At 43.5% G+C, this 23069-nt stretch overlaps 1 protein-coding gene across 2 annotated transcripts in view; it reads left to right on the forward strand.

The window, feature by feature from the left end:
• B4GALT5 (beta-1,4-galactosyltransferase 5) overlaps nucleotides 1–22193 on the forward strand; it is a 101792-nt gene extending 79599 nt beyond the window's left edge. For both annotated transcript variants that reach the window (XM_027087043.1, XM_027087042.1), the window contains 8 exons: nucleotides 942–1076; nucleotides 11233–11346; nucleotides 12317–12441; nucleotides 13431–13547; nucleotides 14177–14364; nucleotides 15098–15220; nucleotides 18063–18164; nucleotides 19115–22193. In XM_027087043.1, coding sequence (XP_026942844.1) covers nucleotides 942–1076; nucleotides 11233–11346; nucleotides 12317–12441; nucleotides 13431–13547; nucleotides 14177–14364; nucleotides 15098–15220; nucleotides 18063–18164; nucleotides 19115–19262 — 1052 coding nt within the window. In that variant the 3' untranslated portion in view covers nucleotides 19263–22193. The remainder of the gene's footprint in view (nucleotides 1–941; nucleotides 1077–11232; nucleotides 11347–12316; nucleotides 12442–13430; nucleotides 13548–14176; nucleotides 14365–15097; nucleotides 15221–18062; nucleotides 18165–19114) is intronic.
• Nucleotides 22194–23069: the final 876 nt, after the last annotated feature.

Raw genomic sequence — 23069 nt, forward strand, 5'->3', positions numbered from 1 at the left:
TGGCCCAGCCTCTCTGCTGCATACCTGCCTGGGGCCTGGTTAGAGGTCAGTCAAGTGTTCAGATGATCCCTAGCACACGCCAGAGTTTAGACTTATAAATGTGCCACCCCTGAGATTGCTTTCCAAAGATGACGATGATTGGGCAGTTAATATGGTTAAGAATATGGGGTTTTTTTTGTTTCGCTTTGTTTTTATTGAGATATAACTTGCATATAACATTATTTTAGTTTCAGGTGCACAACATAATGATTGGATATTTGTATGTATCATGAAGGGAATATGTTTTAACTGACACCTGGACCAAGCCCCCTGCTCCTTTCCCATTGCTTTGAACTTTGGGGCTGAGGTGGGTGGGTAGTGAGGACTGCTAACATTCTTTCGTTATTTTCTTCTTCTCTCCAAATAAAGCAAAGAAAAAGAGCTGGAACCTTCATCACCACTTTCGAAAGATAGCCAGGACCAGACCTACATCTAAGTGTTTCCAGAAGGCAGGGCAATTGGTGGTTTCCTTTCTCTGAGAATAGCGATTGAGTATTGAGAATGTGAACTTAAAGAGAGCGGAGATCTTTTTCAGAATGTTTTAACTGATCCATAAAGGTCTTTCTGATCATAATGGTGCTAGAATACAGCTTGGGTATTTGAAGACCAGGTAGAATATAATTTTTTTTTCATTTATGGTTTTTCTAAAACTGCTGAATATGGACAGAAATACCCCTAAGTTCTACTAGCTACCCAAGGAATATTGGTGTCCTGAAAACATAGAACCCAGTATGGAAAATAGAAGTTACAGCATTTGTAGGGTTTTAGAACTGAAAGAGGTTTCAAAAAGAAAAGGGGATAAAAAAGAAAGAAACCCAAAGTTATGTGGGGTTTTCTGTGTGTTTTACATTACTGATTGCTTTTGAATTAACCTCTTTTCCCTCCCCGTCTGTTTCCTGCAGTGAACACCTACCTCTTCATGATGCAGGCTCAAGGCATTCTCATCCGGGACAACATGAGAACGATCGGCGCTCAGGTTTACGAGCAGGTGGTTCGGAGCGCTTATGCCAAGAGGAACAGCAGCGTGAATGACTCAGGTATATTTTTAGTAAAGAGGTGGTCTGCTCAGAGGGCCTCCTCCCAGGAGTTCAGCTAAGCGGTAATGATGGACCCAGGAGTGAACATTTCTGCCTCAGTCTTTGGAGCTTTTACCTGTAACTTTTATTATCTTATAAGCACTAAGTATATAAAGAGGGGAAAAGAACATCGAGGTTAGATGGCTTTGCCCGACATTATATTGTAAGAACTTGTTCCCGAATCGTAGTTTTCACTTTAACTACTTTTACAAAAGACTGTACATAGCAAGTTCTTCACCTTTGAGAGGAGGCTGTCTTTTTTATGTCTCTCTTTTTAACTCTTCCAAAAGTTGAACAGAGGAAGTATTTCCAGATGGTTAAATGGGTCTGTTGTGAAGCCTCTCCAGTCTCCAGCCAGGGATGGTTTTTATTTAGAAAACAGATTCTGAGATTTCATTTTGCTTCGCATTCATGATTTGCCACTTATTGCTTTAACTGAGGACTAATGTGCTTCCCCTGTGGCTTCTTAGTGATTTCACTCAAGCCTAGTATTATAAAATATGTATATTTTTTAAAATATTCTTTCCTCCAAATCAATCCTTTTTTCTTCTCGAGTAAGTTCTAAGATTGTCCAGAGCTCACCGTAGAATGTGAAATTGCTTTGCAACCGTTGCAAGTGAGAATTATTCTGGGGTGTTGGGATATCAAGAGAAAGCATTGCCTCTGAAAGGGAAGTTAAATCCTGAGAGGAACTGACCACGCCCTAATTTATCAGTCTGTCCTGCTGGCCAGTTTAGCAGCAACCAAGCACTACAGTTAGCAAACCCATAAGCTTTGGTACTTACTTCCTTTCTTCTTGTTCGCAAAGAGCGAACGATCAACTTTTCAGAGCTTTTCAGCCAAATTGTGGCCTCACGGGACAAACTGCCTGAGCTCTGTACCGTACCTGGAAGAGGAGTCCCTGCAGCTCCTGAAGTCAAGGGAGGAGGCCAAGCAGATTTTTGTTTCCTAATTCATCCTGTGTGGTGTTCAGTTTTAACAGATGATCCCACACACATTGTCACACTTGACTCGGATATGGCTCCATCGGGTAGGCAGGATTTTGTTACTTCCGTTTTTCACATGAACAGGTAATCTTGGGGGTGTTGGAGTGGCTTGGTCATGTGACTTTCCCTAAACCCCGCCCGAACCTGCTTCTAGTTGGGTGATAAAACTCGGGAATACTTTGACCGCCATTCAGAGCTCTTTCCCCTGTATCACTCCAGATAAAGGAGCATGTGTGCTGTCATGACCTTTACCCAGTCCACGTGTTCATGCCTCTTCTAGGTTAGAGGTTGCTGGGGCTTCTCTCTGGGCCATTGGCGAGGTAGCCTGTTTTCTCTCAAAGTTAGAGGGTGCGCAGCAGGTCTCCATCCCTGCACCACTGCTGGTCTTGCAACACAGGTCATGCTAATTCCCTGAGGGGTTATTGTCCCTGGAAGTTGAGCAGAGAGTGAGTTGCACCCTTGGAAGTCCTATCCAGGGACCCATTGTTACTTGAATTTGCATGTGTTTATCCTCAAATTATCATACACTAAAGTAATTCTTCCCAGCATCCCTCTGGTTGGACTAGTTAATCATCCATTGTGTGCTTAATGTGTCTCTCTTCCTCATAAATCGGAAGTCTTTGCTGTCGGGGCCTGCTTATGGTGGGGTAGATGATTTTTTTTTTTTTTAACTTGGAATCTTTATTCTTTATGATTTTGTAATAGCTTATCCTTAGTTTGGTTAAGCAAACTCTAATTTGGCTATGAGAACTCTTTCAAATTTGCTAAAGGAACTATGATGATAAAATTATACAACAAGTTGGGAAAAATACCCGTGAAATAACACAACTTTTTATAAAATTGTCAGGTTTCAATTCCAGTAACCCATAAGACAGGGCCTAAAGCCAATTCATAGTCACATCATTCCAGAATGAGGGGCTATTGCCAGAAACTTTTTATGGGGTGGGAAAAGGAATAAAAGATGGTCAGTGCTGATAAATACAGGTTTAATGATACAGTGCTCTCCACAGACAGCTACAGAGACTATAAACTATTATCCAGAAACTTACAACCATACAACACAGATCACTTAGCCAGATCTAAAATAAACTGGCTTCTTGTAAATACTACAGCCCTTCTTCCATCCAAAAATGACCCTAATCTCACATGAAAACAGTTACTGTAGGGGAATCAGAAACCCAGCTTTGTGGCCCAAAGTAAAAACCACAGGAAAAATAGCGGTTCAGTGGCTAGCTGGTGAAAACGGGAGATCTGGTGCCCTTCACTGCGCTGCTTTGCTCTTCTTACTCCTTTTGTCCCCCTTCTCCAGCCCTCCCATGTTAGCTCTCAGTAGGCTGATGCCTGCCCCCACCCCCGACCCCCAGAGGGTCTTATTTAATTAGTCTGGGGTATATCCTGGGCATAAGGATTTTTAAAAAGCTTCCTAGATGATTCTAGTATGCAGCCAAGGCTGCTGAACCACTGATGTAAAGCAAAGTTGACCGAGCAGGCCGTTTGGATCTGCAGGTAGGAAGGATGTCTGTTGTGGTCCCATGTTATAAATGTAAGAGCAGCTGCCTTCTTTGCCGTCTACCTCCCTTGCTGGAAGAACATGTCCTGATTCGAAATGGATTACAAGCCATCTGAAACTGAATCATTTCTTCGGAGCTCACCACTGTGCTGATCTTCCTTTTCCCATCAGTAGCTCTTAACGGACACTTGTCATCTGAGGGCTCAAAGCCCTCCACAGAATCCTTCCTTGGAACGGCTTTATTAGTTCTATCATCATCTGCTCGCTCTCCAGCGGCACCATCCTGGCGCTGCTGGCTCCGCTCCGTCAGCATAAACGCCCTGGGGTAGATGATTTGCTTGCATTATCTCATAGGCTCCTCACAAGAACTCAGTAAGATAACGACTGTGTCCCCCTTTCAGGGATGAAGGGGTCGGAGTTATAGGATTCTCTGCAGCAGTGGGGTTGGGACTTGCTGACCTCTGAACCCCAGCAGCGCTCCTCATTGCCTGTGTTGCCTTTGTACTACCCCTGGTACCTGGTACACTGCCTAGCACATAGGAGGCATAGAGTAAATGATGTTTGAGTGTGTGAGTGGATAGATTTAACAAGAAAACACATTTTAAGTGTTGTAACCTAGTTCTGAGATTACCATCTTGATTGGCTTTTATTTTATTGGCACATCCTTGGTGAGTAAGTGTTGAAGAGGAAACATCATTTCATTGGAAGTTATCCAGTAGAAACCAACTATTTTTATTCATTTCAAAGTAATTTTCTGCCTAGCACAGTCAGAAAGAGCATTTGGGGCCTAAAGCTGCTGAGATAGCCAGATGACCACCACCGCTGACCCCGGCCACTCCCGCCAGGAGCACCGTGGGTTTGGTAAGAGTAGCCTGGACTGAGGTAGTTCATGAACTGTGTTGCCCCGCTCTGGAAAAGAAGTGCTGTGGCACACACCCATGTTCAAAGGCCTTCAGGAGGCCAAGGGTAGCTAAAAAGCTAGTGTGTCGTTTAAGTAATGCTAGCTTTCTTTATCCTTGAAAGCTAAAATGGCTACTGCCTAAAAAGAAAGTACTTTGAGGGACCAGGACTGTGACCTGGAATTAAGCCTGAAATAATGACCTGGAGAAACTTCTTGTCACTGAAAGCCTTTGGTATGTGAAATTGTGAGTCCTGTAAAATTTACCCAGAGCACCGGGGGGAGACGCTCAAGAGAATATTGGCATCAGGAGAGAATCCCTGGATTCATCCAGTCCAGCCACTTAGTTGTATATTTGAGGTGAGTGGTTGGGTGGCCTGGCGTTTCTCATTCTTAAGTACGAATTTCCAGGTGTCATTCTATGCAGTCACTTTTACCCAGAGGGAGATTTCTTCCCTCTGTATTCACGTGCACATGCACACAAACCTCCCTGTGCTGATGGCCTCAGTCCCCTTCTGGTCACATACTCAGGAAAGTATCCTGTTGCCCACATCCTTCAAAACAGGTCTGTTGTCGTAGACAAATAAAATGAACAGTCACTGCCAGTACGTTTCATACTTTATTCCGTGAGGTCGATGTTCTTTCTTAACCTCTTTCTCTCTGGTTTTTGCCTGCTCAGCCCATAGTTGTCTTTTCGTCTCCTCTCCCAGCAGGTGGTCAGCCTTAAGCGAGCTAACTCTCGAAGAATGCAAATTCTTTATATTTTACAAATGCTTGTCCTGATGGCATCTTTCTGATATATATATATTTCCACTTTTTTTCAGTCAGAGAGGCAAGGGTTTGGCCTTTTCTCAAATGGGAGGAGAAAGTAGTGATTCTTCCTGGCGTCTGTTAGTCAGCACTTTTCAGTCCCCGCTCAGCTGGATTTGGTAATTTGAGGGAGAAAGCAGAATTTTCCCACCACCGTGGACTGGGGTAGCTGTGTCAACCTGGAAGCACACTGGACTCCCCTGGGCAGCTTTACAAGATGCTGATGCCTGCCCCCACCCCCGACCCCCAGAGGGTCTTATTTAATTAGTCTGGGGTATATCCTGGGCATAAGGATTTTTAAAAAGCTTCCTAGATGATTCTAGTATGCAGCCAAGGCTGCTGAACCGCTGATGTAAAGCAAAGTTGACCGAGCAGGCCATTTGGATCTGCAGGTAGGAAGGATGTCTGTTGTGGTCCCATGTTATAAATGTAAGAGCAGCTGCCTTCTTTGCCGTCTACCTCCCTTGCTGGAAGAACGTGTCCTGATTCGAAATGGATTAGATTTAAATTAAAGAGTAAAACCGTGACCATAGAAATTCAGCAGGCTGGCTTTTTCTCTCAGCAGTTCCCTCATTCAGTAGGGTTGTGCTTTAGAAGACTAAGAAATGGGTGTTTGGGGCTTCCCTGGTGGTGCAGTGGTTGGGAGTCCGCCTGCCGATGCAGGGGACGCGGGTTCGTGCCCCGGTCTGGGAGGATCCCACATGCCGCGGAGCGGCTGGGCCCGTGAGCCATGGCCGCTGGGCCTGCACGTCCGGAGCCTGTGCTCCGCGACGGGAGAGGCCACAGCAGTGAGAGGCCCACGTACTGAAAAAAAAAAAAAAAAGAAATGGGTGTTTGGAACCCCTGAAGAGAGTATGCAGTATAGTCCTCCCATTTCTAGGCGGCTGGAGGAGAGCTAGGACTCCACAATAACCAGGCACAGTTTTACCAGGTTGTGAGCAATTAATTTCCTCTGCCTCTTCCAGTTTAAAAGGCTTCTACTACTAGTGGAAAGGTAGATTTTGTTTAAATTTTTATGTAAAGAATTTAAAATTAGAAATGAGGAAATTTGTGTTTGTTGGGGGTGGGTGTTCTCCACGGTGTAGGGCAAGGTTATGGAGGACTTTCACTTAGGAGTTGTGTGTTTCAGGTTTTCTTTTTTAAAAATGACATTATTAATTTAGTAACCAGAAGAAAAGAATAAGTGGTGTTTTGTTTCATGCTAGCTGCTAACGAAACAGGAGGGAAGGGGGCAGGGCACAACCTTTAAAAGAATGACATAGCCCTTGGGATATGACATAAACTGGTTAGAACCAACTAGGTCCAAGATGGCGGAAGATTCGACTTCCAGTAGACCTTGAGCCTCATAATATACTCTCCGTAATACATTAGCTAAATGACACACCCACAGGCGCATGACAGTTCCGAGACTGACCGTAAAAGGTCAAAAATTAGGCGGTGGCCCAATTCCTGGAAATTCTGCCCCTTCCCCCCAAAAGTTGGAATTATCCTCCCACTAGTTAGCCTATGAAGTTACCCGGCTCAGAAAGACTAACAACAACCCCGTATTTCGAGGCCTCGCACCTTCTGAGATGGTCCACACTCTGTCTGTGGTGTGTGTTTCTTCCAAGGCCATTCTCGCCTTTTGCAATGGACTGCATTCTTCTGCCTATGGAATGTGTACCTCTAAACAAATCCACTTCTTACCTATCACTTTGTCTGTCACCGAATTTGAATTTCTGTGCTGAGACATAACCTGAGCTTCAGTAAGTCCTGAGACCAGGTGTGTGATCTCTGTTAAAAGACAGTAGGTTCATGGGACTTCCTGGTGGTCCAGTGGTTAAGACTCCACGCTTCCAATGCAGGGGGTGCGGGTTCGATCCCTGGTCAGGGAACTAAGATCCCACATGCTATGGGAGTGGCCAAAAAAAAAAAGACAAAAGACAGTGGGTTCAAGTCCCAATCTGGGTTGTACAGTTTCACTACCAGGCCTATTATATATATATCAGTGTTGGAAGGAAGTAGAAAGGAATTTATCTGTGTCCCCAAACAGACCCCCAAAGTAGGATCATTAAGGTTAGACGGTGTCTTGTCTCCTCTCCCACATGTGTTTTTAACTTCTTGTTCCCTACTTAGGTTGTAGCTCTAAGGCTTGGTTCTGTCTTTGCCCAGAATTATTATTCTGTTTTTGTTGATTTGCTTATGAAAATGCCTGTTGTAATACTTCTGGGAATTTCTTTGCCTAATTACTGTGATGCCGTTTCTTTTTTTTTCCCTTAAAAAGTATTTATGTATGTATTTATTTCTCACACACACACACACACACACACACACACACACACACTGTATTTTATTTTTACAAGAGATAAATAAACTGACACCAAGCATTGTAAATGGATGACCACAACAGAAGCAAAAATGATTGCAATTACCAAACACGAAACACACTCACACTGTGTCCTAATATTGACATTCAGTCCAGGAATCCTCCACGGTAACAGCGCCTTTACTTTGCAGCGAAAATTGATTTGTATATTTGACATGGGACTGAGTGAACTGATGAGGATGACTATAATTTTTGTGATGACGTTTCTAACCAGCTTCTCCCTCCACACATGCACACATCACAGACATACACGTTTTCTAGAACACATGAAAACTGCTAATTTTTTTTCTTAAAAAGAATCATTTTATGTACAAAAAAATATGTGTGTATATATATGTATACAATTAAGCAAAATGAGAATCACCCAGAGTAATGATTAGCATTGGAGGTTCTTGATGTAGCTTTTTGAAATGTTAATACCTTCAGAAAGGGCTGGACTTAGGATGGATTTGCATGTGTGAACTGAGGACTTTGGGCTAATTTCTGTGTAAATGTAATTTTACCTTTAGTGTTCATGCTGACTTGGTTTATGTCTTTATATAAATGCAAGCTTATTGTTTTTCAGGAAAGCTGCAACTAAAAAGGACAGAAAGCATTCTGTCCTTTCCTGCCCTGTTAAGAGACTTAAATATTATTGTATTTACGAGATGATATGAAACCTATTATATATATATGAATCCTTGTATTCAGCCATATTTATAATAAATACTCATAATATAAAAAAAAAAGAGACTTCAAATTCTCTTCAAGTTGCCTCTCATTGAGTTTCGTCCTCCGAGTACTTGTAGAATAGGCAGCCATGTGTCTGTATAAAAGGACTCACTGTATTAGCCATTTGATTCTTGGAAGCCTTTTCATAGTGCTTTTTAAAAACTATCCATGTTGAAGATTCTAGAATTCCAGGGTGCAAAGTGAATGTGAATAGGAAGTTTTAATTTTCATAGAATCAGCATGAATCCAAAAGGACTGGAGAAAGAGATTTTCATACTCTGAAAAAATAGTGCAGTGTAATGGAAAGAGTTCAGTCGGGTTTCTGTTATGCACTAGCCAGGTCTCCTTGTACGAGTTGTGTATACGGTGCCTCACTTTCTTTATCTGTCAAAAGATAAAGAGGTTGGAGGACCCCCTTCATACCTCCCCCTAGGAAAAAAGCCTCTGCTTTACTCTTTAACACATCACTAAAATGACAGTAGATTTTGTGTGTGTGTGTGTGTGTGTGTGTGTGTGTGTTTAATGGCGTAAACCCCTGAAAATGAGAACAAGAAAGGAGACCACAGCAAAAAATTTTGCAAGTTGGAAAGCAGATGGACCAGTGATAAAGGACTTAATGGACCCAAGAAAACTGACTGCTAATGTGGCAGCAAGGAAAGCCAGCAACCACTGCAGTTTATACCCCAGAATCCCTCAGAAGCTCAGGAATCAGCAACATCAAGTACTTTTGGAGATAAGAATAAAGGAGGCAACTAAGATAAAGGTTGGTTGAAAGCTGTTTAAAAAGCAGTCAGATACCCAGATTCCTTCCCCCGTCCTGGCAAAGTACTAGAGACTTGATAAGCTCCAGAGATGGCAAAATAGAGGGTCCTTCAACCGGGGGGACCTGGCTTGGTTTAGGGCACCCTAGCCTTTTCCTCTTCCTCAGTTTTAGGGTGCTTGCAGCAAAGAGCATGTGATTCTGGCAGGAGATTAGAATAGACTTCTCTGGGGAACCTGACTGGACCAAGAGGAAAGACCCAAAGATATTGACACTGGAGGTTTCCAAACCAAACTTTTGGCCAGAACACCCTCCAATGAAGAACCTCAGTCCAGACCCTTCCAGTTAGCTTTCGTTCCCCACTCTTAAATATTAGCAGATGGCCAAGGATCACTGTGCTAGAGACCAAAACAAATACGAAGCAGCAAATTGAAAGAAACAGAATATACTGGGAGGAAAAAACTTAACTATCACATATGTTCTCAAGAGTCAGAGGAGAAGGATTGCAAACACGGAACAAGACGTTGAAAAAAAAAATGAACATTCAGAAAATTAAAGGGACACTTTGAAATAAAAACTCTAACAGCAGAAAATGATAATTAAAAGAAGGACTGGGTTTGAGGAAATCTCTCAAGGTAGAGCAGAAGAATAGCAAGATGGAAAGTCAGTTAGAAAAGATGAGAAAATTGTAGGGCCAGGAAGTCCAACATCTGAGTCCTATTTTCTGTTCTCCAGAAAGATAGCACAATACAGAAGGGAGGAAATCATCATCACAGTAATACCTCCTCCTCACCCCAAAATTTTAGAACAGAAAATGAATTTCCAAACTTTAAAAGCCCACCAAAAGGTCAACACGGTGGGCTAGGCACACCAGTATGAAATTTCCTGAAGAGAAAGTTCTTCACACTTCCAGAAAGAAATTACTTCACCTTTTACAAAGATAAAGAATGGGAATGGCTTCGGACTTAACAGGCACAGGGGAATCTAGAAGGCAGTGGGAAAGCACCTTTACAATTATTTCCAGCCTTGAATTCTATAAAACCAACCAACCGTGTATCAAGTGAGGAAGAATGAAAATATCAGCTCTACAGGGTTTCAAAATCACTGCCCTTTCCCCCTTCTTAGGAAGCCACTGGAAGAATGTGCTCTACCAAGTGAGAACAAGGGAGAAGCTGAACTTAGGAAAACTGAGGTTCGATACTATAGGAAGATGAAGGGGCTCCCCAGGACGCTGAGGAAGGGAGATCCCAGAGTAGCATGTGCACATCAGGCTCACAGGAAAGCCTGTCCAAACTGGAGTGGATCGGGAGGTGCTGGACCTTCTTAAGGAAGAGGAAATTGAGGGAAGACCTGATGCCTGTGTCTTCAGGGGAAATGAAGTGGCAAAGGGCATGACGTCAAGTTGTCATCATTTCACATAAAACTAAGCAAACAGGAAAACAAGACAGTCGCTCCAGGAAAAAATAATTATGCAGGAAAGGAAAAGTAATCGTAACTTTCCACATTTCTCAGCTACAGCGAGTATTTATCGAATCGTCATATAATATAAATACTGAAGGTTGTCCTAACCACGATTATCATATTTGACTGGAGGGAGACTGGAGGATGGAAAGCGTATGTGTGTGGCGGGGGCAGGGGAGGGAGGGAGCGCAGTCTTCAGCTCCCGCAGTGAGAAGTCAACAGATGGACCTAAAACCGAAGCATCGAGGTTGGGTGTGCAGGCTGATGGAGATAAATGCTGAGGTAGTAGGTGAGGAAGTGAGAGCGGCTCCTTTAGAGAAAGACATGGGAGGGGGCCCTGTGTTTTTTTTTTTTTTAATTACGTTGTAAGGTTATTTGACTGTGAACTGCCTGCATATAAAGCTATAACAACAGTAAGAATAGAAACACTGGTAAACTAGTATCATCTGGTTAACATTTTTATTGACAGGTTCAGATTTTAGCTGAAGAGCTAGGCCAGCGGCCTGCCTCCCCAAAAGATGATATCTAAGAAAAATACTCCTTTGGTAGGCATCGAAGAGTTGTAGGAGTGATGACATGTACCAGTCTGAGTTGCCCTTTTTTCTTACCTCTCTAGATTATCCTCTTGACTTGAACCACAGCGAAACCTTCCTACAAACCACAACTTTTCTTCCTGAAGACTTCACCTACTTTGCAAACCATACCTGCCCCGAAAGGCTCCCTTCCATGAGTGAGTAGAGCTCTTGCTTATCTTCCTCTGCTTTTAAAACTGATGCCTTCTTATTTGAGTAAACTAAAAGGAAGAGTGTTCTTGAGCTGTCGATGTCTACTTACACAGAGATTGTAAACGCCTCCCGGATGTTGGGAACGGGGATTCTGAAAGTTACTTGTGCCCTGGCTCCTCTTCAGCACTTCTGTAGGGTGGCCTGTGTTCCTGGTGCCATTTTCTACCACATTTTTCACTCTCTGCTTTACACATGCCCCCCTCCTTTGTAACTCGGGGTCTGTTAAGATGTCCTAGAGAAAGTGTAGGCAACCAGCTTTGTCTTTTAGTATAAATCTCACACTGATTATATGACTTGCTCGCTATGAGGGAAGTTATTTTCTTAACAAAGTGCTAGCTTAGGAAATTCTTGGATCTTTTCTTTCTCTTCCTTTTTCTTCTTCCTCTCCCCTTCCTCTTCCCCTTTCCTTTCCTTTCCTTCTTAGAATCTCATGTATAATCTGAAACAATGACAATGTACTGTTACACCTTTTCTGTACTTTGGGGCTTCTTGGACAGTCCTCTTCTGGACTTGAGTCCGAGACGATGAGAGTTCTGAGTTTGGACGTGACCAGTCGGGGTCACTGATCGATGAGTTGGGATGGTGTGTCTATACATGCCTCAGGAGCACACAGCGACGGTGCCAAGCTCAGCTACTTTCCTCCTTCCGTTTTCAGAAGGTCAGCTGCCGTACACCCTTGGCAGAAGCAGAACTCAAAGGCTCAATTTCTTGATTTGCTGCTTTCCACAGTAATAGTAGTAGTGATTTGCTGAAATGCAATGAGTTGGAAAGCAGAGGAAGGGACCCCCATCCCTGTTAAAAACACCACCCACTGAAAAAGCACTGAACGGCTCCAGAGATTACAACCCTGAACATAGGAATAAGAATACCATTTTCTGGCCTCTTAATTATTATTTTTTTCCCTCCTCTGTTCAGAGGGCCCCATAGCCATAAACATGAGTGAAATTGGAATGGATGCCATCCATGAACTCTTCTCTAAAGACCCAACCATCAAGCTCGGAGGTCACTGGAAGCCATCGGATTGCATTCCTCGATGGAAGGTAGGGGGTGAGGTCAGACCCCAAGTGCTGGAAGCCTACCTGCCATCATCTGAATCACCATGGGTTTCACTCTGACCTTTTGTAATTTGCACCCTACTTACTACTTAATGCAAAATATTTGCATTTGATGGGAACATACGGGAGGAATGGATTTCCCTGAGGACTCTTCTGTAGCCACAGAAATTCACATTGTTCTGATGACTGAGCCAGGACCCTTTTTCTTCCTTACAGGAATATTGGCTAAGCAGGGGGTAGGGGGTGGTAGGTCTCTTGTGACACATTTGCAGAAGCCATCTTCACAAATTCAGTGCTTCATGCCTTATTTGGCATTGTTGCCGTGAGTCTAGTGGAATAAAAAGTGGAGTTATCTAGCCTGACACTGAGAATTGTTTAGTTTTTTTCTGCGTGACTCTAATCAGGAGACATCGGTAGTGTGGATCAAGCTTATGGCACTGGCTTAAGTCCATTCTTTCAACAAGTATTTAGTAAAGTGCCTGTTCTGTGCCAGCCCTATGAGATGCTGTGGTGCAGCAGTGATCAAAGCACGTCTGGAACAGATCAGTGTTTCCAGCCCATCACTGGGTTGTAAAATCAATTTAATGAGCAGCATTTAAAAAAATTTATGTATATATATAAAAGTGCATTGCATGTTTTAAGGGGAAGTACTGTTCTGTGAAGTATGTTTTAGTTGTATGTCTCTATATTTGTGTACTGGGTCACAGTGAATATGAATGTATGTCTTTCTCTGGGTTGTGGTCTCGAATTCATTTGCAGGCCCACTGTGTACATGGTATGGCACATGTAAAAACGAGGTCCACTTACTTCCAAGGGTCGACTTGCCACCATAGGTCTTCATTTAGAGAAGCTGAGGATAAGACAGCTCCCAGAACTCCCCAAGAGCTGGTCCCCGATTCTGCAGAAGTGCCCTGCTGCAAAGCAACAGATGAGGGGACTAACAGGGCGGCCTCTTTTGCTGTGACCCATTGCAGGTGGCAATCCTTATCCCCTTCCGGAACCGCCATGAGCACCTCCCGGTCCTGCTCCGACACCTGATTCCCATGCTCCAACGCCAGCGCCTACAGTTTGCATTTTATGTGGTGGAGCAAGTAAGTGGTCCTTTCTTCTCTCTTCTTTCTCTTCTGAGACAGCAGTTTAGAGAGCTTCAAGCTAATGCATCCTTGGTGGAAAGATCCAGTAAAACTGAAAGCTCACAGTCGACTGAGTCGCCCTGCGGCAGGAAGGGGAGCAGAGAGCAGTCCTGCTTCTGGTTTGAGATGTTGCTCAATATCAGCAGATTTGAGTGCAGCCTGGAACTTGTTTACCCTGAACAAAGGCCTCTTGTGGGCTGGTTTTGCTAGAGCTGCTTTAAGTGTTGTCTTTAGGCCCCAGATCCAGGAAATTCCCCTTAAGATAAGGAGCCACAGGTCGAAATGGCAGTGTTGTCCTTCCTTCCGTATATGGGGCTGGGTACCCTTCTAAATGCTGTTACATGGCTGACTGTCTGCCTTTACAACAGCCTTGGGAGAGAGGAGCTTGGGTTTATCTTTATCACCCCTTTTTATTTCCGAGGAAGTCAAGGCCAGAGGTCAAGTGATTGTGAGTCAGTGATGAGCTGGGCAGGACCCACCTCCCTTCTGGCCCAGGATCTCTCAATAAGCTCTCCCTTAGGCAGGGCTGAGGCAGCAAAGATTGTGCTTCAAGAGTCCTTTTAAAAATAAAGGTCTGCTTCTTTTAGGTTGGCACCCAGCCCTTTAATCGAGCCATGCTTTTTAATGTGGGTTTTCAAGAAGCAATGAAGGACCTGGACTGGGACTGTCTTATTTTTCATGATGTGGATCATATACCAGAGAGCGATCGTAACTATTATGGATGCAGACAGATGCCAAGGCACTTTGCAACTAAACTGGATAAGTATATGTATCTGTGAGTATCATTTCCCCTTAATTAAAGAGGTTAAATCTAAAAGGATGGTGAGAGATGCAAAGATGATAAAATCCAGTTAGCTCCAACCCGAATGGCAATCAACTGATGAATGGATAAACAAAATGTAGTATATCCATCCATACAATGGAACGCTATTTGGCAATAAGAAGGAATGAAGTACTGATATATGTGACAACATGACGAACCTAGAAAACATTATGCTCAGTGAAAGAAGCTAACTGCTAAAGACTGCATGTTATATGATTCCATTTATGTGAAATGTCCAGAATAGGCAAATCTGTAGAGACAGAAAGGAGAATAGTGGTTGCACAGGGTTGAGGGGAATAGGGGGAAATGAGTGACTGTTGATGGTGGGTACAAGCCTTCTTTCAGGAGGGTGATGAAATTAATTGAAATTGTTGGTGGCCATGGTTGCACAGCTCCATGAATATACTAAAAACCATTGAATTATACACTTTTAATGGGTGAATTATATGGTATGTCAATTCTGCGTCAATAAAGCTGTTATTAAAATAATCAATTAGGAAAAAGTTCAATTAGCTACTCAGATTGATGCGTCTCGTCCTGAGGAAACAGTTTCAGGTGGTTCAGGGCAGTAGCACAGAGAGTATTGTTTTACTTAAGACTTAGTTCTCCAGTGAGATGGCCTGTTCTAGGGGGAAAAAATCACCCTTTAATGCACAGATGATTGATACCATACATCTCCTTTTAGGCTTCCTTATACTGAGTTCTTTGGTGGAGTGAGCGGCTTAACAGTGGAACAGTTTCGGAAAATCAATGGCTTTCCTAATGCTTTCTGGGGTTGGGGTGGAGAAGATGACGACCTGTGGAACAGGTACTACCTTCTTCTGATGTCTTCTAGAAATGCTACCTTAGACTCTCCAGACTATCACTGTCTAATAGGAATATGATGTACTAAGCCACGTATGTAAATTTCAGTGTTCTAGTAGCTACATTTAAAAAGGTTAAAAAGAAAAAGGTGTAATTAATTTATTATATTAATAAAAATATTTTTTAAATTATATTTATCATAGTATATCCAAAATAATACCATTTCAACATGTAATCAATATAAAGTATTAATGAGATATTTTACATTCATTTTTTTCTGACTAAATCATAGAAATCTGGTGTGTACTTTACACTCACAGCACATTTTACTGAAACCTCCCCAAACCAGAGGTCAGATGTTTGTTATGTGTACACAGATTTATCCATGCCATCCGATAAGGCTTGTATTATGTAAGTTTGTATGAACAATCCTGTGTGTGATTAGTGTAAAGTAGTATTTTTACAGAGTAAGTAAATAGTAACCTAATAAGGAACAAATAACCAAAAGAATTTCTACCTTGTATCCACTTTCTATCTCAGCTTTAAAAAAAGAAAGGGTGTGTTGGTTGTTAATACAAAATATTTTCGGGTAAAAATTCAGATGATGCAGATGTGTCTAAGCCAGGGAGTATAAGTCTTAATCCCCATTGTTACCCTGTTTCCTTCCCAGGAAGTAGACATTTGAACAAGCTGTTTCTTTCTATAGACTTCTTTCTATTCATACATAAACAACCCAGACACATCCCTTCTCCCCTTCCAACCATGTTAGAGAGCCACTTCATTATTTTTAACAATTGCATGGTATTTCTTTATGTAGATAGACAACAATTTATTTTAATCCTCTCTTGTTGATGAACATTGTTTAATTTTGAACATGTTTTGTTCACATGTGCAAATATATCTTTAGATTAAATTCCTAGTTGCAGAACTGCAGAGTCAAGAAGTAAATGCACTTTTTAAAAAAAATTTTTTTTATTAATTAATTTATTTTTGGCTGTGTTGGGTCTTTGTTGCTGTGCGTGGGCTTTCTCTAGTTGCAGTGAGCAGGAACTACTCTTTGACGCAGTGCGAGGACTTCACACTGCGGTGGCTTCTCTTGTTGTGGAGCACGGGCTCTAGGCACACAGACTTCAGTAGTTGTGGCATGCAGGCTCAGTACTTGTGGCTTGCGGGCTATAGAGCGCGGGCTCAGTAGCTGTGGCACACGGGCTTAGTTGCTCCGCAGCATGGGGGATCTTCCCGGACCAGGGCTCGAACCCGTGTCCACTGCATTGGCAGGCAGATTCTTAACCACTGCGCCACCAGGGAAGTCCCAAGAAGTAAATGCACTTTTAAATTTTGATAGTTATTGTCACATTTTCCTCCAGAAAAGATTGCAAAAATATTCTGACCAACAGCACATTAGCGTACAAATTTTCTTGCACCACCAGCAACATTGGACGTAAACAACCTTTTAAACGTGTGCCGTGTTTCAGCTCTGTAGTAGTTCCATGTGGCTTGTGGCTGCTGTTAGGCAAAGCAGCTCCAGACAGTTAGGTAGAAGTGGCATCTCATCCTTTTAACTTGGGTTTCTTAGGAACCTAGTGAGGATGAACAGCTTTTCCAGACATTTAACTAAGTTTGACTGGTTTTTGAATCCAGTTGAGCTCCCCCAGGATATCTGCCATAACTCTTGTCTTGCTCTTTCCTCAGCTCAGCAAGGAGCCCCTCAGTGCAGGAACCTACAGCTGGTTTTCCCCAGCGCCCCGCACAATTCCAAACACACAGTAGGCATTTCATATATATTTATCAAGTGAGAGTGAGAACACATCTTCACACAGTCGGCCCTCCGTACCCATGGGTTCTGAAGTTGAGGATTCAACCAACTACAGAATGAAAATATTAAAAAAAAAAATTCCAGGAAGTTCCAAAACGCAAACCTTGGATTTGCCACATGCTGGCACCTATTCTCATAGCATTGTATTAGGTGTGATAAGTTAGCTAGGTTTGGTTTAAGGTATCCTGGAGGATGTGAGTGGACTATATGCAAATACTATGCCATTTTACATAAGGGACTCGAGCATCCACAGATTTTAATATCTGTGGGCCCAGTGCTGGAACCAGTCCCCCACCCAGAGACTGAGGGCTGACTATATATCAAAATGAGAGTATAATTTGGAGTCGAGGAGGATGTTGAAATATGAAAATGATCATAAATATCGCATAGATATGCAAAGTCTACCCCATGTATTGCGTATTTCTTGGAGTCCTATCAAGTTTCCAGTAAACCCAGCCTGGGAAATCTTATATTTATCATGTTAAGAATAAATATCCTGAACACCTCCTCTAAATTCTTCTTCCCTCATGGTGACTTTTCATAAATTGTGAAGTTTTACATCTATATCGGAGGACATCATATAAATTAACTCATCTCCCTGGTGATGGGGGAGGTGGGCGGAGACATAAGGTCTCTCTAGGGGGGACACACGGTGACTCTGACTTTGCTGACTTGCTCTGTGGTAGGTCATGGAAGACAGGTGTGCCCACCGGGGAGAACATGTTTCTGATAGGACCCAAACAAGCCGGCCCAGAGGGAGTGTGGTTGTACCTGTCACGGAGACCCTGTGTCACACCTCAAGAATTTTGAATTTCTTTTTGAATTTCAAATTTCTTTCCTTCTTCAAAACGTTTTTGTATTGTAGACTTCTTTTCTAAAACTGTGAACCTATCCAGAGGGGAAGCAACATGAATATTTAGATGCAGAAGTTCTGTTGTTCAGCTTGGGGTCCTTCAGCCTCGGGATAGGTTTGGTCACCTATGGGACTTGATCATTTTACCCAGAAGCCCACCCTCTTTGTCTTGGACAGAGTGCAGAATGCAGGCTATTCTGTGAGTCGGCCAGAAGGTGACGCGGGGAAGTACAAGTCCATTCCTCATCACCACCGCGGAGAAGTCCAGTTTCTTGGAAGGTTGGTGCAGTTTATTTATTCCTTGTACAAATATCCTGTATACTTCACATTTCCAGGTGTCCCCGAGCACTGCAGCCCCTGTCTTGCTCCCCACCCCTCTCCAGGGTCTTGTTCGGACAGCTCTTTTAGAGTTCCTATATATATTTTAATTTAAGTGTGAGGCAGGCGTTTGGGGGCAAAATCATACCATTGGTGAAAATTTTTGACAGTAAGATCTTTTAAGGAAATCACTCATTCTGTGTCTTAAGCTTTGTCGTCTCCTCTGTAGCCTTCAGGGAGTTGGGGAGGAATCCACTCCGTTAAAGGTTTCTGTTTAACTCACAGTCACATGACAAAAAGTTTGGCACCCTCTCTGCAAGCTCTGGTTCTGGAAGGGTGTCCCTCAGCTTCTGTTTGCGTGGTTGCAGCTGCTTTATTACCCTCTGTACGTTCAATAAAGAAATTCCTGATCGGACTGAGTGGGGCATGTGGGTGGAGTATGTCTCTGCGTCCTCAGGAGTGGCTCTTTGTGTCTTTTGTTAGTAGTGGGGAGCACTATTCTCTAGACAGTCGATCTGGCTGCGTGAACTCTGTTTTCATGGGAGTAAGCAGGCACTGAATACAGACTGAACTTTCTTATCCCATGTGTTTAGCAGCTTACCTCCCACTTCCCCACTCTGTGGTTTTGGGAAAGCCAGTTAATATTGAGAGCCTTGGTTTCCTCATCTGCAAAGGGGCAGGCACATTAAATGAAATAATGCTGTAAGTAAAACACCTCGCATGAAATAGGACGTGTTTCTAATTCTAATGATGACGTGTAGCCTGGAGGAGCTGAACGGCCAGTCACCCGCCATGTGGGGCAGGAACATCGTTTTGGGTTGTGCCGCCTCCTGTGGTCTGCCCTGCCCCGTCCGTGTCGTGAGGAGCTTGGACCCTCGCTCAGAGCCACCCCTCTGTTCTCTGCTTAACAGGTATGCGTTGCTGAGGAAGTCCAAAGAACGGCAAGGGCTGGACGGCCTCAACAACTTGAACTACTTTGCAAACATCACATATGACGCCTTGTATAAAAACATTACTGTCAATTTGACACCCGAGCTGGCTCAGGTGACCGAGTACTGAGACGAGGGGAGAATATATGTTTGCTTCACCCACCACCCCCAAGAAAGCAGCCTGACGACATGTCTCGGGGCTCCGCAGAGGAAGAAAACAGAAATCCAGTGTGGATCCATGAGGGATCACAGGGTTCAAGGAAAAAATGTGAACAGAGCACACGCACATAACGCCTTCACCGTTTGGACCCACTGGACTTGAGGGAGTCAGCCGGGAACTGACTTGCTCTTTTCACAAGACAGACGTCTGTCCTGCTGCTCTTCTCCCTCATCTTCTGCCCTGACGTCCCATCTCCTCCACAATCTGCAGAACCGGAACTGTGATCCGCCACCATCCCGCCACGAATGGCCTTGGGAGCTTCTTGCCCTTCAGAGCAAAGAGGCAGACCCACCACAGGGCAGCTGTGTTTTAGGAAGAGCAAAGGCAACTCCACACAACCATTCTTCTACATCTCTGGTGTTCTCTTTGGTTTCATTAAAAAAAAAAAAAAAATTACCTGCTTTGGGTGGGGATGAGGGGGGAGTGGGGGAGGGATTGGGGAAGATAAATAGACATATAACAATCACTTCTTGAAGAAGTATAATTGTAAATAAGCCATGTAAAATGCCTTTTTTAAATTTAATTTTCTAGCTGGCTCCAATTCAAACCGAGGGTTTATAAATTAGATCCCGTATTTGTTTGGCAGATGCAGGAACTCAGCTCAAGTGGAATAACATCGTCTCCCAAATTGCTGTCACTCTGGAAGGGAGTGGTTATAGGGCATGTCACAAGAGAGCAAAACAGTCCAATCTTTATCACCGGTAGCTAACTTCTTGTGCCCCCACCCCTGTCCCCTTTTCCAAAAGTCTTGCTCCCGACTTTGGCTCTGGAGTCTCTGCCCTGCTGGGCACGTCCACTCTCATCCCAGTCTTGTGCTGAACACGAAGCTGCTGTGTTAGAACACTGCTCTCCCGCTTGAAGCAAACCCGTCAGGTGGGCCCACTGTGCACACACCCCTGGATCTCTGGACTTCCTGTCTTGTCCTTCCATCATCGTAAAGAGAGAGTGTGGGTGTTGGTTTTCCCTACTTCCGTCTCTCTCTCTCTCTTTCTCTCTCTCTCTCCTTCTTTCGCTTGCTCTTATGGAACTTGGCCACAGTTTCTGAAGTCTGTGCCTAAATTACCAACCAGCTTCAGTGATTCCTTTGAATATTTCCCATTTTGGTTTCTGGAAAGCTTTGTCGTTAACACTATTAACTAGGACATAGAATGATGAGCAACTGAATTATGAAGAATTCAGCCAGGGAGCAGGTGACACTCGTGTGCTATGGGTCAGCTGGGATCCAGGTTAGACCAAATCCAAGCTTTGGGATTAGACTAACAAAGCTGCCGGACGGCGGCCGCAGGAGCCCAAGTGCTCCATTCACACCCCCATGTGCTTTCTGAAGTCAGATTCTCAATCACATTTGAAGTTGTGCCTTTGTGTTTTCGCCTGAGCCGAATCCCTCACCTCATAGTCCCCTTTGGCTTCTGCAGAATTCTGAAAAATGCCAGGTTTTTCCCCTCCTTTTCCATAAAACATATTTATATATCATTATTAGGAGTACTTTCTGAAGAGTACTTCATGTTTTTTTTTAATTGCCTTGTTTGCCTTCAACTTCCTTAATTTTCATGGTTTACATGGGTGTGTGTAGAGGCTGTATTTGTTTATATACACATGGGTTGGGGGTTTATTCCATTGCATGTGTTGGTTCCATGGACGTATGATCCCCACACGCTGTGGGAGTGATTGGCCAGGCCTTGTTTTTTTTGTTGTGTTTTTGTTCCTTCAAAGAGGAGAATGCTATTTAGAAAATAAACTGCATTGCAAAGCTCTTACCAGCTCATATGAGAGAGCAGACTCCTGCCCTTGAACACGCTGGTAAGTTGTATCATAATGTTTTAAAAGAGTTTTTTTTTTGTTTTTTTTTTGAGCATTTCGTGCTTTAAAAGACCTTCACGAGGAACATGACACACAGACGTTCTTTTGGCTTTCCTTTGATGTATGGTGCAAATAGCAATAAAGATTTCTTTCCCCCCTTCCTTTGAGCACCCCCAGGCCTCTGGGCTAGCCTGGCCTCTTCTCTCTGAGGGCTGTGAGCTGCTTTCAGTGTGACAAAATTATGATGTCATTTGGAAGAATTTGCCAGGACAGACTGATTCTTGGTCAAGAATGGCTCGTGTACACTCGGCAGCATTGTAAAATGATATTGTTTGAAGCCTTTCATTAACACATTTACCATCAAGAACAAAATGTTGGCAAAAGGCTAACACCTGATTTGAAAAAGAAAATGCTGATTTGAGGACAAAAGGAAAAGTCTCTTTCCACTGCTCAAAGTAGGGTCATTTAAATCATCTTGCAGTCATGTGTGAGTTTGTTTTATTCATGTGAAATCTCTTGCTGTGCACTGTAAGTCATTTATCCACCAAGCTGAGTATCGTGTGGGGAAAGGTAAAAGTTAAAAACACAGCCAGGCCTGTGTGCTGTTAATAGTGTGAAATTCTCACGTTAAGAAAAAAAGAACAATAAGAACCAAATGTGACCTTGCATATATTTTGACAGCTGAAATTCTTTAAGGCTACCAACGAATGACCCCTTAAATCAGTCTTGTCTTTTGATTGCTGCGTATAGGAAGAAGTTTTCCTTTCACGCTGTTTTGTTTTGGGGGGGGTTATCAGCAAAACTATTCATTCTGACATTACAGGGCCTCTTGTGAGAGCCTCTCTACCACAGACGTTAAGAGCTAAGCAGCAGCACACGTACTGATTGTATCCACTCACCAATGACCATTACATTGAACGTAGCTCGCTTACTTCCATCACTACGAGTTTTTTGAGCTTGCTTTTATGTTTTAAGAGGTGCCAGGGGTACATTTTTGCACTGAAATCTAAAGATGTTTTAAAAAACACTTTTCACAGAAAATAGTCCTTTGTCATTACATTATTTACTCATGTGTTTGTACATTTTTGTATGTTAATTTATGAATGATTTTTTCAGTAAAAAATACATATTCAAGAACCAAACCTTGGTGGTTGTCTGTCTTTGTCTAGGACAGTTTGACTTCTTAGAGCCTTGGCTTCCACTTTGCCGGGCTGAGCTCCAGGTAGTCCTGAGAGAAGTACTGCCAGCCCGAGCCCTGCAGTCAGACCACTTGAGTGAAAAACGCTGCCCATGTAGCCAAAGCATCGAACCCCACTGTGCTACCAGGCATCCGCCCACACTTGGGTTTTCGTTCAAGAACTGGCCCAGGCGATGCCTATCAAGTCGAATAAGACACCTGGGCAAGGGGTGGGGTGAGGGTCGATGGGGTTTGCCTCCAGGAGGTCCTCTGGGGCCAGTCCACAGTTTGCCGTCTGCCTGATACTGCGTGGAGTATAATCGTAGCTTCTTTTTGTTGAATGTTTACCACTCACTAATATTTATTGCGTGGAAAGTTCTGTGCCCAGGTGCTAGGGATATAATGATTAGCAAAATAATAAAGGGTCAGTGGCTTCATAAAGTTTACTATCCTTTTCTCCTCCTGCACTCCCAGATGGAGGGTATGATTTAACTACAACCACGGTAAGTGCTATAAAGGAGGTAACTCCGGACCATGAGTGCACGGTAGGGAAGGCGTCCCTGAGGTGCGGTGGGTGAGCTGAGGGGAGATGAACAGGGTACCCCGGGAGCTGCAAGAACAGAAGGCCGGTAAGGCGGGAGCAGAAAGGGCAAAGGGGCACAGCGGGCAGTGTTAGACTGGGGAGGTGGACGGGGCTGGACCATGCAGTGCAGGGCCCTGTGAGCCAAGGTAAAGCTTTC

Source organism: Aethalodelphis obliquidens, unplaced genomic scaffold (genome assembly GCF_003676395.1).
Source record: "Aethalodelphis obliquidens isolate GAN/ISIS:26980383/991018 unplaced genomic scaffold, ASM367639v1 scaffold57, whole genome shotgun sequence".
In the NCBI taxonomy this organism is placed as follows: domain Eukaryota; kingdom Metazoa; phylum Chordata; class Mammalia; order Artiodactyla; family Delphinidae; genus Aethalodelphis; species Aethalodelphis obliquidens.